Source organism: Mirounga angustirostris, unplaced genomic scaffold (genome assembly GCF_029215605.1).
Source record: "Mirounga angustirostris isolate CCGP_5_RB_7025 unplaced genomic scaffold, mMirAng1.0.hap1 SCAF_2, whole genome shotgun sequence".
Lineage (NCBI taxonomy): Eukaryota > Metazoa > Chordata > Mammalia > Carnivora > Phocidae > Mirounga > Mirounga angustirostris.
In genome coordinates, this window is record NW_026991710.1 from 32111775 (window position 1) to 32130112 (window position 18338).

Here is an 18338-nt window from a genome sequence, read left to right on the forward strand (position 1 = left end):
TGAGAGTCTCATACTGAGTCATTTACTCAAAATTTACAAAATCTTCCTGCAGTGTCTGTCTGACTCACCCAGAAGCCATGAATCGCACTAATAACAGTGGCCCAGATGCTGTAAGCCTGGTTGGAAATGCATTCTCCCCATTTTCTGCTCTCCCTGCACTGTGGTTTCCTTGGATTTACCCTTCTACCAAACAGACTTATGGGCTCACCAGGGGGGAAGAAGAGAGACACTCACACTCAAGGCTACTGAGCTCTAGCTCCTCATAGTAGACTGGTCATTAGCCAAATGGTAGCACAACCTGGCTTGGAGAATGACACCCAACTCTGTCCCTATACTCTCAGGTTGACCATCTTGATTACAATTTCTCAAATGACTACTAGCATGAGGAATTCATAAGACCACAACTATGAGGAAATAAAATAGATGCAGAGTCCAATTTTACCCTGCTTAAGAGATTCGTTTTATTAGATTGAATGAGATAAAGTAGATGTTCTTATAGGCCAAGAGCAACCACATACTGGCAATTTCACATGATTCAAGCTATACTCAGAAATCCTTCAATTCTGGATTCTCAGTCTTCTCAGCTGACTTTCTATCTTGAAGCCAGTTGGGTCCCTGCTACGTTCCTCTAGCTTACCTAACATAAACATTCACTGACACCTTCTCTGAACCAGGGACTGAGCAAATCACTGCTGAAAATAAGGGCAGAGGGAAGTCTGTCCTAGCCTTTGAGGAGCTCATAGTCTAATAAGAAAGGGAAACTTTAAAAACTTATATGATCAGTGTGGTGATAGAAATATGTCTGAAGTGTTATGGAGCATCAAGGAGCACCATACTTGGAAATGAGGAAGTTTTCATAAAAGAGTTGACATTTGGATTGTACCTTGAAGGATATGTAAGATTCCCTCAACAGCCAGTCATGATACCAAAGAGACTGAATGTTCTGGGGAAGGTCCAATAACTTGTTAGGGCTCAATGATAGGATGCATGGAGGTAAGAGGAGATTGGTGTCAGATTTTAAATATGGCCGTTTTCTTCCTTTATAGGTGTGTAAGTCACAGAAATTTTTCTTAACCAACTGAGCCACCCAGGTATCCCAAGCCACAGAAATTTTTGTAATCGGGGAAGTAACATTTCTAATCAGGGAAGTAACACAATTTTACAATATTTAGAAAAGCTTGTTTTCGTTCTATGACTAGTGAGACTAGAAAGGAAGAATCAAGCAAAATGAATAGGATGTATAGGCTTTAAAAATTATCTTTTTTTTTTTTTTAAAGATTTTATTTATTTATTTGACAGACAGAGACACAGTGAGAGAGGGAACACAAGCAGGGTGAGTGGGAGAGGGAGAAGCAGGCTTCCTGCCAAGCAGGGAGCCCGATGCGGGGCTCGATCCCAGGACCCTGGGATCATGACCTGAGCCGAAGGCAGACGCTTAACGACTGAGCCACCCAGGTGCCCCAAATATTATCTTTATTGTACTTTTCTACCTACAAAAGAAATACAGATTCACTTAAGCAATCCCAATGTTATAGAAATATACAACATAGAAATCAAATGTTTTCTGTAATACAACCTCCCAGACTCAAACCACTGTTACTATATCAATGTACTGGTGTAGATTCATTGATACTTTTATTTCAACATATAAACCACCATATTAGTATAATTTTCCCCATACCAGTAAATATAGCACTACCTCATTCTTTTTAATGGCTGTGTAATATTTTGTTGCATTAATGAACTATAATTTATTGAATCAACCTTTATTCTAGGAAATGTGAGCTCTGTTCAATTTTTCATGATTATAAACAATGCTGGGATGAACACCTTTTTACATAAGCCTTTGCAAACTTGTGTTTCTGTAGTATACATTCTTAGAAATCCTTCTAGGAACTGACATGAAAATAATAATCATTTTTCATTTTAATGATATTGCCATATTACCATCATAAACATGTATCAACTTCTTTTTTTTTTTAAAGATTTTATTTATTTATTCATGAGAGACAGAGAGAGAGAGAGAGAGGCAGAGGGAGAAGCAGGCTCCCAAGGAGCAGAGAGCCCGATGCGGGACTCGATCCCAGGACCCCGGGATCATGACCCGAGCCGAAGGCAGACGCTCAACCATCTGAGCCACCCAGGCACCCTCAACTTCTATCTCAACAGTGTATGCAGGCCCAAATTTCCCTAGGGGAAGAGAAGATTTTATAGGCACTCTGTTCTTATCAGAGAGATTGCAGAACCTCGAGACTCTTCATTCAGCTCCACGAATGTCTGTAGTTCACACATCTCTCCGGTTTCTAATAAATTAACATTAATAGTGGCTCGAAGATTTGCCCAAAAAAGTCTACATTTATGCCTATCCTTGGGCCATTCCAAGTATGCCTTCTTTTCCAGAAGAGCTTTCAGCGTAGGATACCTGGTAGGAATGCAGTAGAGTGGAATGGGTTCCAGTAAGATAAAAATTATGTAATCAGAATTTTCATGGAAGAGACTGTGGTGGGCAAAGTAGAGTTCATAATGGTACCACTCACTCTGGACAAAGCTGGGAGACAAAACAAAGATGGACTTACAGCTTTTCTCAATGCAGTTCATGATATTTTCAGTAATGCTCTTGCCAGGGTCAAAGTTTCCCTCATGAAGGCAAATCAATTTCTCTTCTTTCTCTAGATTGGGGATTAATTCATGCTTCACCCAGGTAGAATCATGTTCACTGTATGAAATAAACACATGGAACTGGACATTTCTCTTGAGTTGTTCTTGGGTTGTCTTTCTAATCCTCTGCAATGTCTGTGTCCATTGACCCAGCATCCTGAGATACCAGGGCAGATCAAAGTAAAAGCAGCAGAAGGCCACAGCCATCCCCAGAACTAGCATGATAACTGTAATGGTGACAATCAACAGAGCTGTGTTGCAAGATAACTCAGGAAGATGAACATCCTTTAACCTAGTCCCCTTTAGATTCAAAGGGTATTCACAGATGTACGAATCTGACCATCCGATCATCATGCCCTCTGAATATTTTCCAAGCTGAATGAGATCTCTTAATTCACAAGTACACCGGAATGGATTTCTTCCTGCATTCAGAGTCTTAACTTCCTGACAACTCTGAAAAAAATCCAGAGATGGGCTGAGAATTAAGTTCATTTCAATGTTCAGAATTGAGAGTTTTCTGAAATGACTGCACCCAGGAAGATCGGTTAGAAAATTAAATGCAAGATTTAGCACTTGCAAAGACTTCAGATGAATAATCTCTTTCGGGACAGTTTGAATTTTGTTATTATTCAGGTCAAGTATTTGAATACTTCTGGGCAAGCACCTGAAAACAGAATCAGCAAGTTCGTTGGATGACAGGTTCATAGTGATCAAGGTTTCTGGCCAAAAGCAATTTTCATCATTTTCATGTTGTAACAGATTCTGGCTCAGATCTAAGTGCTTCAGGGATGTGTTGTTGGCAAAGAAACTCACTAAAGAAAGTGTCTCCAATTTATTGCCCTTCAAAATGAGAGTTTTCAAATGAGGCAATTGGATAGGTTGCTTAAACAGGTCATCCGTTAAGATATTATTAGCAAAATTTAAATATTGGAATCTTGTAGGATAAACAGGAAACAACATGTGTGGCATTTGTGCATCTGATATAGTCAGGTTTTCTATATCCATTTTGGTAAAAAGCAAGTAGATCCTCTCCTGCGGAATATAAAAAATTCTGAACTGTATGTACTCCAATTTCATAGTTCTCATTACAGTATTTGAGTAATCAAATGAATTGTGGTCAAGATAAACCTTGCCTCCAAAAGTCAGATGTTGGATTTGGAAGCATTCTACTGATGTATGCCAAACAAACTGGAAGATTAGGAGAAGGTCATCCCAGAGTAAATCAACTTTGTTAAGTAATAGAACAGAGGTCTTGGAATCCTCTAAAGTAAGATTTTGTTGAGTTTCATAACTTGCAAATTGGCTTTTGCCATTTATATTTGTCATTTCTAGTATTTTTGAGGTCTTGATTCCATCACGCAAAAGAACCCAGAAATTTGTGTTCATTGGTAAAACAATGTGAAGTTTTGTTGTGTTTAAGATGGGCAGGCTACCTTCTTCATAATGAGAAAGACTTCTCAATCCTAAGAAGACAGTATTTAGATGCAAATGAGCAATTTTCTGGAAATCTGATTTTTGTATTTTTGCCCCACTTAAACCTAGGATTTCCAAATGTGACATGTTGCCAGTTTCCTCACAGATAGGTACGGTGTCAAAGTCATTGAAAGAAAGATCTAAATGTCTGAGACCTGCCAGTGAATACCAAGTTACAATCTTCAATCTGTTATAAGACAAATCTAAATATCTTAACTCTCTGTTGAATTCAAAGGTCTTGATATCCAACTCTTGGATTCTGTTATGGCATAGAATCAAAACTTTCAGTTTAGAGACAGAACGAAAATCTGAACTCTGGAGTTGAGAAAGGAGGTTGTAGGATAAATCCAGTGTGGTTGTGGTTGGGGTCAAGTCTGCAGGAATCTTTCTTAGGGACAAGTTGGAGAAATTGGTCGTTAACTCCCTTTCTTCTGGCAGCTTTGAAGCCCAGCCCTGCACTGACATAGCAATACTACAAAATATGTAAATGCTTCTGATATATTTCATTGTAATTCCAAGGATTCTATCACTGGTTCCCTTATATGAATGATGATGAGTTCAAAATCCTAGAAAGACATATAATATTAAGCATATAATATAAAGTGGTTATGTCATTTATTAAATTCTACAGGATTGATTATTTATTTGTTTGTTTGATTATTTTAAGTAGTCTCCATTCCCAGCATGGAGCCCAACGTGGGGCTTGAACTCATGACCTTGAGATCATAACCTGAGCTGAGATCAAGAACTGGACACTAAACTGAGTTTCCCAGGTCCCCAGTATAGAATATTTTTAATAACAAAATTTGACTCTATTCACCAACAGTTTGGAATAGGGTTCCAACCTGTATATTGAGTCTTTGACTTGATCTGAGAGCTTGGGTTATAGATTTCTAAGCTAGTTACTGTGCCATATCCCCACCGCTGATGCAAATCAGAATTTCCAGAAGGGAGATATATAATAGTTGGCATAAGTGCCTTTCTCCCAGTTCAACTTAGGAATTTCATTGCCAGGTCATACTCAACATTCTCCCTTCTGGGCCATTTTGATAGCCTGAGGCTTTAAGAAAATTGAAAGTAAAAATTTGTAAGGCTTTACTCTTTTAGAGAAGTTTAAGGCTCACAGCAAAATTGAGGGGAAGGTACAGAGATTTTCCATATCCCCCCACCTCCACACATGCACAGCCTCCCCCATTATCAACATGCCCCATCAGTGTGGCACATTTGTTACAATTGATGGACCTACATTGACGCATTGTCATCACTCGATGTCCGTAACTGACATTACAGTTCACACTCTTGGTGTTGGACATTCTATGAGTTGGGACAAATGTATAATGACATGCATTCATCATTATGCATACATTCACTGCCCTAAAATTCCTCTGTGCTCTGCCTATTCATCTTCCCCCTGCTCCACAACCCCTGGCAACCACTGATGTTTTTATTGTCTCCATAGTTTTGTCTTTTTCAGAACAGCATATAGCTGGAAACATACACTATGTAGCTTTTCCAGATCAGCTTCTTTCTCTTACTAATTTGCATTTAAAGTTCTTCCATGTCTTTGCATAGTTTGATAGCTCATTTCTTTTTAGAACAGAATAGTATTCCATTATCTGGATGTACCATAGTTCATTCATCCATTCACCTCCTGAAGGACATCTTGGTTGCTTCCAAGTTTTGGCAGTTATGACTGCAACAGCTATAAACATCTATGTGCAGGTTTTAAGTTCTCAATGAAGTAATTTTTTATTACCAAATACTATGGGCTCCTGAATAAATGTTAAGGAATTGTTCCTCAACTTTTATATTTGTGGACAGAGAGAGTCCTTTGAGCTAATATCTGATTTTCAACAACACTTACCCATTAACATGGCAGGTCCAAAACATAGAAATAAACAGAATGGTTCCTGTCTTTATGGCTGCATATGTCTTCAGGTTGGTGGCAAAATCAATCTGGATCACTGCCAAATAATAGCAATAATGATGAAAGCAGTTTCCATTTCTTGGGGGCTTTCTACAGTGCCAAAATATATACACCAGGCCTGCACAGGTACATGGGTGCGCGCATGCGCACGCGCGCGCGTGCACACACACACACACACACACAGCTCCTCAGAACAATGGGACAATGTGAATAGCCCGGAGAGGACTCACTACGCCATATCTTCCCACGGAGTATATCCTTTCTTCTTCCTGCTTGTCTGTAGGAGTGACAAGTCTGAGGAAAGTGAAGGTAGGTGTGTATTGGACACATGCATGGATAAGCAGGAAAACTCATCAAGCTGTTTACCTTGCTTTGGTATTTTCCCAGTGCCTGGTGTGGGAGAACATAAAGTTTAAGAGTTTATTAATTTAATATTAGACTCTAACTTCTTCACCCCACCTCCCCTACTGCCTCCTTTCTCGATAGAGTCCCAGGGGGCCTTTCCTACCAACCTTATGCCTCTTCAGTCATTTCCTCCCAACAGACAGAGGAATCTTTAAAATGAACATCAGACTCTGCCACTTCCCTACTCCAAATCCTCCACTGGTTTCTTATTTCAACCAGAGGAAAATCCCAAGTCCTTGCAAGATCTGACATCTTCAATCCGTATCTCCCAACTCTTGTCTGGTCATTCTTTACACTTTCCAAGCATGCTCTCACATCAAATCTTCGAACTTGTACTTGCTGTTCTCTTTCCAGAATACACTTTGCCCAAATGACAAGTGGCATGCTCCCTCACTCCCTTGACATCTCTGCACTATGGTTACCATATCAGAAAGACGGTTTTTGACCACCCTCTACAAAATACCACTCCCTAATTGCTCTCTATTCTCCTTATCTTAAAGTTATTTTTCTTTCTAGCCCTTCTCACCACCTAACATTTTGTTCGTAATCTCTCTTTTCTTATCCCCCTACTAGAATGTAAGCTGTGTAGGAAGAGAAGTTCTATCTGTTCCATTCACTGCTATAGTCCCAGTGCCCAGAAAAGTTCCTGGCAGCATAGGTACTTAATACATGTCTTGAATAATGAATATTGTGAAAATCTTAATTCTTCAATTGTCTCCATTCTGTGTCCAATCAACAACTTGAAGTCTGACTCTTCTCTCAAAGTCCTCAGCATCCATGAGTTTCCTCATCTGTAAAATGCAGGTAATAGTACTGTAATAGTACTCTCCTCACAGAGTGTTGGGATAAATAAATGAGATAACAAATACATAGACATACTATGTCGGTAGACATAGACAAATAATGAGATAGCAAAAAGACATAGACATGGAGATATGGATTGATAGGGTGAGGGGACAAAACAGGCAGAACTCAGACAAAAGGACACCTGGACTATAACCTCACGCTCATCTGGATTTTTCTTTCTCTAGAACCTGCCCAAATTTGTCATTATTGTTGTTGAGGAAATTCTAGAAAATGTAGGTATTTCCCAAAATAATTTAAAAATGCAAATACTTTATAAAACTGTTCTGTAGAATATAGGAAAATGGACACAGAAATGCTCAACCATCTTGTGCCATGACTATGAAGAGAAAACTTTGATTATGATATTCCTTGTTTATTGTGTGCTCAGTGGAAGGGGCCACAAAAGGCACCAGGTGGGGGATGGGATTGAGAAGATGGTAGCCTGGAACTGGCCTGGAGTTTTCACCTTTCCACTGAAAATATTCCTCCAATCTATCCCAGGTAGTCTTTTCTTGGTCATCTCCTTTTTATGTAACCCTTAATAAAGCATCCAATGATCAATGTAAGAACAAATATGAACATAATAAGACAGCTTCTATGATGCAACTTTATGTTCATGATAATTTTCCAGATTTTAAAAATATAGCAAAATAAATTTGTTACCAGTACCCTAATAGTAATTCATTACCCACATTTAAGATGGCCTGAGTAACTTGTTCTGGGTCATGAATCTATATATTTATATCTATTCAACAAGTCTGATAGCATCTCCAAGTTGACTCTATCATGCAAATGAGGCAGTGGCCCCTTGATGTCTTTCTAGGTAACAATAACTAGCATTCACTGAGCTAAGTAATACTAACTTCATATAGCTTGATCCTTGCAGCAACTGCCTTACAGGGTCAGTGCTATCACTGTTCACCTTCTACAGGTATGGAAGGTGGTGCTTAGAGAGGTCATATAACTGCTGCAGAGTCACAGAGTTAACATACCAGTGCCTGGTGTCTTAGTGACTCTGCTACCTTGTCTCTCTGGGATGAGTCAAGGTAAATTTGTTTTCAAATATGTTATAATACCTTATCACAATGAAATTACATCTCACTAAGTCATACTGATTCTTTAAAGTTTCCCATTATACAGTCCAAGGAACCTAACGAGTAAGTCTTCAAATGGCCACCCAATTTAGGTTTTATATCAGTTACTTACAAGGACTGACATGGATTAAGCCATTATGTTGAGCCCTATCTTGCTGGAGCCACTGTATTTTGTTACAGCAGCCAGCCTATGTCCTAACTATGTACTGTCACACTTAAAATAAAACCCAAACTCTCGATACTGGTTTATAACACCCTCCATGAGCTGTTCTTGCTTCTTTCTGGGATCTCACTTCATACCACACCTGTTCTGACCTTAGCGCCCTGCACTAGCTTGTCCCCCTGCTTGGGATGCTCTTTCCCCAATCCTTGCTAGGCTGGATTGTCTTGTCATTTAGATCTTGGCTTACAGATTATTTCCTCTAAGAGACCTGACTTGACCACCTAATCTAAAGTGGCCAACTTGTGGGGTGCCTGGGTGGCTCAGTCAATTAGGCATCTGCCTTTGGCTCAGGTCATGATCTCAGGGTCCTGGGATCGAGCCCTGTGTCGGGCTCCCTGCTCAGCAGGGAGTCTGCTTCTCCCTCTCCCTCTGCCCCTCCCTCCCCCTCCCACTCATGTGTGCTCTCTCTCAAATAAATAAAATCTTTAAAAAAAAAAAAAAGTGGCCAACTCGCTATTAGTTCACATCACCTTATTTTATGTCTCTTCAAAACATACTGCTATCTGAAACCTTTGTTCATTCATTTATTTATTGACAAAAGTGTTTTTTGACATTATCATTTCACAGAGTACTTCAAATTGTAGCTCCTAAGTTTGGGGGGTATGGCCCTTGAAAAATGCAGCAGAATCTAACCCAGTTGCTACCTCTGGAATCCCCTGAAATGAGGTGTCATAGCTTTCATATTTTACTGACTTCTTCTCCCTGCCCAATACCACAACCTCATCTGTAACTTATTCTAAAGAAGGGAGAGGAACTTACTCTTTTTGAACTTCTCTAAATATAATAAAATTAAAAAGTCCTATCAGTCAATTCATGTACACTATGATATTTCATTTCAACATTTTAAAAAGTAGGGCATAATTTTTTTTTATGAAAGATGCATTCAATATGTATTATATATTGTCCTATTCCTACTACTATTACTACTATGCTGAGAGCAGGTGAAAAACAGAGAATGACTTTCTTTAATAGCTTATGATTTAAAAGTCCAAATCAAAAGACACTATGAAATGACTATTGGTGGTTTAGCAAAGAATACTTAATCATATTTTTCCCAGTGATGCAAAAAAGTGGAGAAGGGGTTAAAACCTCAGAGCCTGTTGAATGATCTTTGCAACAAAAGAAAGAGCAAGAATGACATTTTTGAGTGCGTCCTTTGTGGCTGGCATAGAGCTAAATGCTTTCATATGCTATCTTGTCCAATCCCTTCAAAAACTCAACAAAATGGTGACATTTTTATCCCCTATGTCACAAATGGAGGAGCTAAAACTCAGAGGTTAAGTAACTCACCCAAGGTAACCCAGTGAATAAAGGATAGAGTATGGATTTGAATCCAGACCTATCTACTCCCTTCCAGAACCCGAACTGAAGGCATTTCAAAACCTGAAATTAAGGGCGCCTGGGTGGCTCAGTTGGTTAAGCGACTGCCTTCGGCTCAGGTCATGATCCTGGAGTCCCAGGATCGAGTCCCATATCGGGCTCCCTGCTCAGAGGGGAAGTCTGCCTTTCCCTCTCCATCTACCTCTCCCCCTGCTCATGCTCTCTCTCTCCCTCTCAAATAAATTTTTTTTTTTTTTAAAGAGTACACTGGGGGGCGCCTGGGTGGCTCAGTCGGTTAAGCGACTGCCTTCGGCTCAGGTCATGACCCTGGAGTCCCGGGATCGAGTCCCGCATCGGGCTCCCTGCTCGGCGGGGAGCCTGCTTCTCCCTCTGACCCTCCCCCCTCTCATGTGCTCTCTGTCTCTCTCATTCTCTCTGTCTCAGATAAATAAATAAAATCTTTAAAAAAAAAAAAACACCTGAAATTAAGTCGTTTGGGATGCGATTACCAACGTTGATTCCACCATCAGGGCTAGCTGTCATGGTGGCTTCTTCCACCCTTCCGACCCCACGTGCTTCTCTGTAAAGTGGCAAGCAGCTGCTAGTGGACGCTCTGCTAGGTGTCATAAAGCTCAAGAGACTTTGCCTTCATGCCTTCCTAAGTGACGATTTCACAAGAATTGAAACAAAACTTAGAAAGGACACAGAACTCTAATTCATAGCTCAGCATAGGTGGTCTGTGAGAAAGCGCTCCTAGGAATCAAATGCCCTGGTGCTATTAATCATTCTGTCCTCTAGAGCAGCCACCTCGCCATCTTTGGGCACTTTGGGCTTCTCCAGGCAACTGAACAAGATCTACATTGCACAAAATCCATCAGATGTGCCCCATGTACATGCAGAACTTTTAAGCTAGTAAAGGAGCCACAACGATGCTTTAAACAGCCAAGCAGCAGATGTTATTAACATGCAGGACAGGAAGAATAAAAGCTGGAGAAACCTCCCCACCATGATGGGAGCATCCATTCTGGGTAGAAGGACTGACCAGGTTTAATCAGCAACCAGTGAAAGGAAACCCAAACCTCAAGCGCCTGCAAGACAGTTTCTTAGATCAGTAGCCCCAAGGTCACTCATTAATCATTCATCTTGAGATTAATATAGGCAAAATAATAAATACTAAAAATCTGAGTAAGGCTACTTTCCTCCCAGGTACAGGAGTTCAGATGATTTCTTCTTTAAAAAAGACCCATTCAACCCTTGTTCCTTTCTCATGAGTATTAGAGCAAAGAAGGCTAAAGTTCTTACCCCCAGGCTTCCAGGGGCTCCAGCGGAGCTGCAGGTGTGGATGGTTCACTGACAGGGCTAGACTGGCAGCAGGGGCACTGGAATCAAGCTTTTCAGTGAAGCTTAAGCTCCTTGCCCTCTACTGCAGGCTAGTGGCATTACACGTTGCCTAAATTCATTACAATCTTCAAGCCACTTTTTTAAAAAATGACAGTAAAATACACATACATAATATCTACCATTTTTAAGTGTCGTGCCATGAAGCCCATTCACGTGGTTGTGCAACCATCACACTACCCATCTGCAGATCTTTTCATCTTCCCAAACGGAAGCTCTTGACCGATTAAACAACAATTCCCCAACTCCCCCTCCTCTTAGCCCCTGGCGTCCACTTTCTGTCTACTCTCTGTCTCTGTAAGTTTGACTACCGTAGGCACCTCATAGGAGTGGAATCGTGTAATGTTCGTCCTTTTGTGATGGGCTTCATTCATTTAGCACACAATGTTTTTAAGGTTCTTCCATGTCGTAGTGTATTTCAGAATTTCCTTCTTTTTTCTCCTCTCTTCTAATAATTGAGTCACCTCAAAACTCACTGGCAATGCTAGAAGCTAGAAGATGCTATGCTCATCTTCTCAGACCACCCCCCTCAAGTGTGGCCACAGTTGTATGACTACCTGGTGTAACTGTCATCTTTAAAGGGTTCCCCAATTAAACTTGTTGACTCCTTATCTAACCTTTTAAGAGGGCACTTCTTGGGGCACCTGGGTGGCTCAGTCAATTAAGCACCTGACTCTTGGTTTCAGCTCAGGTCATAATCTCAGGGTCGAGAGATTGAGCCCCGCTGCAGGCTCCACACTCAGCAAGGAGTCTGCTTAAGATTCTTTCTCTCCCTCTCCCTCTGCCCTTCCCCCTGGTCACGCTCTCTCTCTCCCTCAAATAAATGAATAAATCTTTAAAGAAAAAAAAAAAAGGAGGACACTTCCCTAGAGCTTCTTGGGACTGCATTCCCTTGGAGTGGCAAGGTATAGACTATTCCAGTCTGTTCTCTGAAATCTCATCTCCTTCAATGAGAGTTCTTACGGCCCCAGTCACCTTTTCTGGTCTAGTAATAACCAAAACAAACAAAAAGGGTTTCTAATACCTTCCTTGAGAGCAGGTTAGGTCCATGCATATCTCATTTCACCTTTCATATTGGAATAGTCCAGCCTCCCCAATCAAAACCTGTTTCTCAGGGCACCTGGGTGGCTCAGTTGGTTAAAAGTCCAACTCTTGATTTGGCTCAGGTCATGATCTCAGGCCACGGAGGCTGCTTAAAAAAAAAGACTTTCTCAGGGAAATCCTTCTCTCTATATGGCAGTGGTGGTAAGGCCCAGTGCCAAACCCTCCATTATCATCCTGGTTCCTTTATTTATCTTTCTTTCTCTAACTGCTCTCATTCTGGCTTCAAGATCAAAGTTTTGTTAAAGATAAAATTATTCATAACTCTTGTCAAAGAATGGTAAGGGGGTGGCTCAGTTATGATCTCAGGATTGTGGGATCGAGCCCTGAATTGGCGTCGGGCTCCGCACTTAGCACAGTCTTTGTCCCTCCCCCTGCCCTCACTCATGCACGTGCTTGTACACACACACTCTCTCTCTCTCTCAAATAAATAAATAAAAATAAAATCTTAAAAAAAAAAAGAATGGCAAGGCAGGACTTTATTCTTTCATGTTGTGGTATGTATTAGAATTTCCTTCTTTTTTCAGGCTGAATAATAATTTATTGTGTGTATATATATATGCTATATTTTGTTTATCCATTCATCCATCAGTGGATATTTGGGTTGTTTTCACCGTTTGGCTCTTGTGAATAATGTTGCTATGAACATGGGTGTACAAATACCTGTTCAAGTCCCTGCTTTCAATTCTTTTGGGTTTATACCTAGAAGTGGAATTGCTGGATCATATGGTAATTTTATGTTTAATTTTCTGCAGAACTGCCATATTGTTTCCCAAAGCATTTTAGAGTACTTTGATGGTGCCATCCTTCAAAGTTCAGCTCAGACATCAAACCGGGTGGGATGGCTAAGTGGTGATCGAAGGATAGGAATGGCGACTCCATAATTTCAGTAACCTGACTAGAAAAGTGTGGGAAGGGGTTAGCTAGAGGCCTTATTTTGAAGTGATGTGGTAAAACAAACATGGCACTATTTATATAGATTACAGAGTACATATCAATTTTTTCAAAGCAACAGTTTTTGAGATTTTATTTATATTTAAGGTTCAGGTGACACTCCTGAACATTGCTAGTGAAGATAAAAACTTCCAAATGGGGCGCCTGGGTGGCTCAGTTGGTTAAGCGACTGCCTTCAGCTCAGGTCATGATCCTGGAGTCCCGGGATCGAGTCCCGCATCGGGCTCCCTGCTAAATAAATAAAATCTTAAAAAAAAAAAAAAAAAAAACTTCCAAATGGATCGTCCACAGGAGGAATGGCCAATTCAAAAATGAATGATTATAACAGGTTTATGTAAATGTGAAAATGGGGAGGGGGTACTTTCTGAAAACAACAATTTTTTTAAACAATAATATTGGGATTTTTGGTAAAAATGTAATGCATGTATTTCTACACATAATTTAGAGGGGGAAATCACGCAATAAGGAACAGTATAAAGAAAAACCACAACGGAAAATGGACACTCTACTGCCCACCGAAACCTATGCAAACATGTCCATATACACATACACATAAAAATAGGTGCTGGAGGCACACCCATCAGGAGCGTGGGGCAGGGTCCTCCTGGCTTGTGAGGCAAACTAAGCTCTAAAATCTCTTTCATCTCAGAAATTCTCAAACCACTGTGATCAGCACACTCATAATCTGTATTGTCCTCTCAAGGAAAAAAAAATCACTGGAGTTTTTTGGTGTCCAAAGACGTATTCTTCCTTTTCCCAGAGCCCAACATGTCTAAACACTTCACTCTGTCAGTGAATGGTGAAGTTTTCTTTACTTTTTTAAAATTTACTTACCAAAAACAAGTTGAGCCCAGTTGAAGAGTATTCTGTGTCACCATCATCATCATCATCATACCTTGCATTTACTTCCTAAAGTAAATATAGCAAGTATTATATACAAGATATTGGCTAATCCTCACCAGAAACTCCATCAAACTGATATAAAATTCCCATTTGACAGATGATGAAACTAGTTCAGAGAGAATAAGAAACTTGCCCAAGGTCATCATCCAGTAAGAGATGGAGTCAGGGTTCAAACTTGAGCCTGTCTGGCTCCAAAGCCCACGGTGTTTTCACTATTCCCACGGCCCAAAAGTTCGTGAACTGCTCTCTCTGCCTTCACCTGGAATTTCCAAATATTCTATTTGCAATTTGCAATTAGCAATAGGAATAGTAAGCTCAGAACCATATACTGATAATTTGGGGCTGTAATTTTTTTTATTCCTTTCAAAAATCTTTCCCTTTTTTCTGTCCCTTTTCCCCCTCTTCCCTTATTCTGAGTTTCAGAGATAATCTGCCGTGGTAACTACCCCCCACACATATAAACACACACACTCTCACATACTTTTACCCTCTTATAACTTCCCTTGATTTCAGAATTCTGCCTGCCATATTTCTCCCTCCATATATAAATTGCAGTGAACAGAGAACTTGTGCTACCTCAGGTGGTGGGAGATTTATTTTACAGATACGCCAAGAAGTAAGGAAGCACCGCCCCACACTGCAGGGCCTCACAAAGAACAAACAAAATGGTTCCCACAGTAGCCCTGGTGGTCGGGCCATCTTACTGTACTCTCCAAAGCGGGCAAAGGCTGTTCTCTAGTAATGAGTCAGCTTCTCTTTGCCCTTCCTCTTTCTTAATTTCCTTCTCTTTGTACTGCCAGCTCCTCTTTACTGCTGCCTTTGCTTCTATTTCTTCTGACAGCCTTTTCTCAGATTCATAGCTTATGGGCAGGACAGAGGCATCCTGAGGGTACTTTCTGAAGATAATAAATCTGATTGGATCCTTGTATCCAAGGAGCTCCAAATGGAGCATCTCTATTGGGCAGAGGACCCATGGACCATCTGATAGTCTACTGGCCTATTTTACGTCTTGCCTTTGATAGGGCCCAGGTCCCTGAGGAAAGGGACCATTTGCCTTTGATAGGGCCCAGGTCCGGGGAGGAAAGTCACATAACTCAAGGCTCCCCACCGGTGGAAGGAAGGAACTGGGACTGCTTTTCCTTAAAGCTACTGCAGGCTAGGTCATAGTCTAGTATGAAGCGCGTGTTAATTGAGTAAAGCTCCACTAGTTTAATTATAAATATCAGTAAGAGAAAACAGTGGCACAGTTTATTTTTTCTAAATTATATTTCTGAAAAATAAAAGGTAACAAAATTCTCACATGGTTAGGAAATTCCAGTAATTTATCATTCACTTACTAAACTGAACTTGAGTGCTCACTTCGGCAGCACATATACCAAAACTTACTATACTTGACAAGTATAAGGAGGGGAGAAAATTTTAATTTGAACAAATAAATTGAATGGTCCTAAATATGTAATGGAAGCCCAAAGAAAGACTTTGCAGTCACAACTAATGAATTATTGAGCATTATATAAAAAACTAATGATGTAATATATGTTGGCTAATTGAATTTAAATTAAAAAAAAGACTTTGCAGAGATTTAGTAAATACTTCATTATCAAGGACTAGAGCAGCACTGTCCAATAGAATATAGAAATAATGCAAGCCACACAAGTAACTTTATCTAGTAACTATATTTAAAGAGACAAAAAGAAACAGGTTGAAGTAGTTTTAATAATATATTGAATCACTATATCAAAATATTAACATATATTCAATATACAAGCTATTAAGATATTTCATATTTTTTTCATACAATGTCTTAGAAATCTGGTATGTATTTTATACTTAGAGCACATTTCAACTCAGACTTGCCACATTTCAAACACTTGATAGCGACATATGGCTAGTGGCTGCCATATTGAACAAATAGGGCTAGAGCCTTAAGTTAATTAATGACCATCCTACAATTAGCCAACAAACTGGCACTCCTATTCACCCACAGAATTTTTCCCAGTAATGCCAAATATTGATATTTCTAATTTCCTCACCTTTCCTGACTTCAGCTCTTAACTCCCTTTCTCAAATGATCCTGTTCACTCTGTAAATAGCCCTGTTGTAGAAACATCTATCAGGACCTGTGTCCTCAGAAATTACCCCCAAAGCCTTTAGGGATAAGAAAGGATATATATAATACATTATATATATAATCAGATTTCTTAGCTTCAGAAAGTATCCTCAGGATGAGTCTCTGTCCTGCCCATAAGCTATGACACTGAGAAAGGCTGTCAAAAGAAATAGAAGCAAAGGCAGCAGTAAAGAGAAGTTGGCAGTAGAAAGAGAAGGAGATTAAGAAAGAGGAAGATATTCATATACTAGAGGTGGAATGGGGGGGTGAAGAGTGAAGATAAGCAAATACTAAAGAAAGATTAAAGAAGAAAAGAGAGAGAAAATGGAAGGTTTTTAAAAAGCAGAAAGGATAGCAGATTAAAGGAGAAAGTGAAAACATAGTGGAAAGAAGAGGGGACAACAAAGCAGAGAAAATCAGGATGGAAGGCAAGGGACAGGATAGGAATGGAGACCCGAAAAAAGGGAGAAAATAAAATTTATAAGCTAAACAAGGGAGTGACAAAGGGAAAACAGTAGAGAAGGAAAGGAGGAAAGTCTGGATTTCTCATCCAGGTACCAGTTATTATTATAGCTTTATTAATAAGTCGCTTCATGTTTGTTTTAGACCAAGTATTAGAGAAATGCTGTCACGTTACAAACATCCTGTGAGACGTATCCGCGTGAGGAATCTCCCTAGATTTCCTTGTTGGCAACAAATATGCGCAATGTTTTGGCTGAATATGAAAAAATTACTCACTGAATCATGCTTACTGAAATATTTTCCAAGATATCTAGTGGTGTGCTAGAGCTGGGTTACACCAGCTCTTAAGAGCCAATTTTTAATTTTTAAGAATTTTGTGAACCAGTTAAAAGGAACTATTATAAAAATTAAATTGTATATGCTTGCAATTAAATAAACTATATTAAAAACAAAAGTAATAGGTAAGCAAAACTCATCATTTCCTAATTAGTTTACTAGATATTTACATTTGTTATGCTCTTGAAGTTACTCATGTTTCTTGTACCTGCATGGCAGGAACACTATAGAGAATGTATAGCATTGTCTTTCCTGGTTTTTACATCTCTAGTGGAACACATCCTCCAGTAATTTCCTAAGAAAGAGTCTTTGAGGGTTAATTTAGAGTGAGAACCTGTTTCATATTTGATTGATTATTTAGCTGTATCTAAATTCCTAAGTTCCAAATAATTTGCCCTACAAAATTTTATTTTCTAGCTTCTGGTATTGAGAAGTGCAATGCCATCTTGGCTTCTGACTCTTTGTGTGTGCTTTTCTCTTTCTCTCTGGAAACTTTTAGGATCATTGTCTAACATTATTCTAAAGTTGTTCAAAATTTCAAGAGGAGGTGCCTTCTACCATTTATTTTGCTGGGCATAGTTAAGAGATTCATGTCTTACAGTGGAATTTCTTTGCTTTATTACTTTGACAACGTCTTCCCCTCCTTTTTCTCTGTCTGGAACACTTATTAGATGCAGGTGGACCTCCCAGATTTAGGCTCTTATTTCTTATTTTTTTCCCTTACATTGGCAATTAATCCTTTTGTTCTAAATCCTTAAAACTTCCCTTAGCATATTTTCCAATGCTTCAATTTCTTTGGGGGATGGGGCTATCATAGTTAAGTTCCAAGTAGTATCTTCAAGGTGTTTTGGAAGAGAAGTTAACATCCTCGTAGGCCACATATCAACATGCAGCACTCCTTCCCCTGACTCTCAAAGACATAGTGCCTGGGACCGAGCTGATTAACTTTGATAATGGATTTTTATTAAGGGTGGTCATCTACCTGTGTGGGTGTTAATTTGTAGAATTCAAGAAGTGACTGTGTCCTGGTAAGGGAATGAAGTCCATCACAGAGCTCTGGAGCAGTGAAGGAAGTCAGGGATGAGCTGGTCCAAAGTGTTGGGGAGCCACTGGAAGAAATAGTCCAGA

At 39.7% G+C, this 18338-nt stretch overlaps 1 protein-coding gene across 4 annotated transcripts in view; it reads right to left on the reverse strand.

Moving 5' to 3' along the window:
• Positions 1-806: 806 nt before the first annotated feature.
• The window catches only part of TLR10 (toll like receptor 10), a 56295-nt gene continuing 38763 nt past the window's right edge, over positions 807-18338 (reverse strand). For 2 of the 4 annotated variants that reach the window (XM_054508964.2, XM_064584367.1), the window contains exons 3-6: positions 14234-14308; positions 6289-6448; positions 5996-6095; positions 807-4697 (exon numbers count right to left, since the gene is read on the reverse strand). In XM_054508964.2, coding sequence (XP_054364939.2) covers positions 2209-4638 — 2430 coding nt within the window. In that variant the 5' untranslated portion in view covers positions 4639-4697; positions 5996-6095; positions 6289-6448; positions 14234-14308 and the 3' untranslated portion in view covers positions 807-2208. Of the gene's footprint in view, positions 4698-5995; positions 6096-6288; positions 7255-11248; positions 11422-14233; positions 14309-18338 lie in introns of those variants that run through there. The other 2 variants (XM_064584369.1, XM_064584368.1) reach the window with 2 other exon arrangements.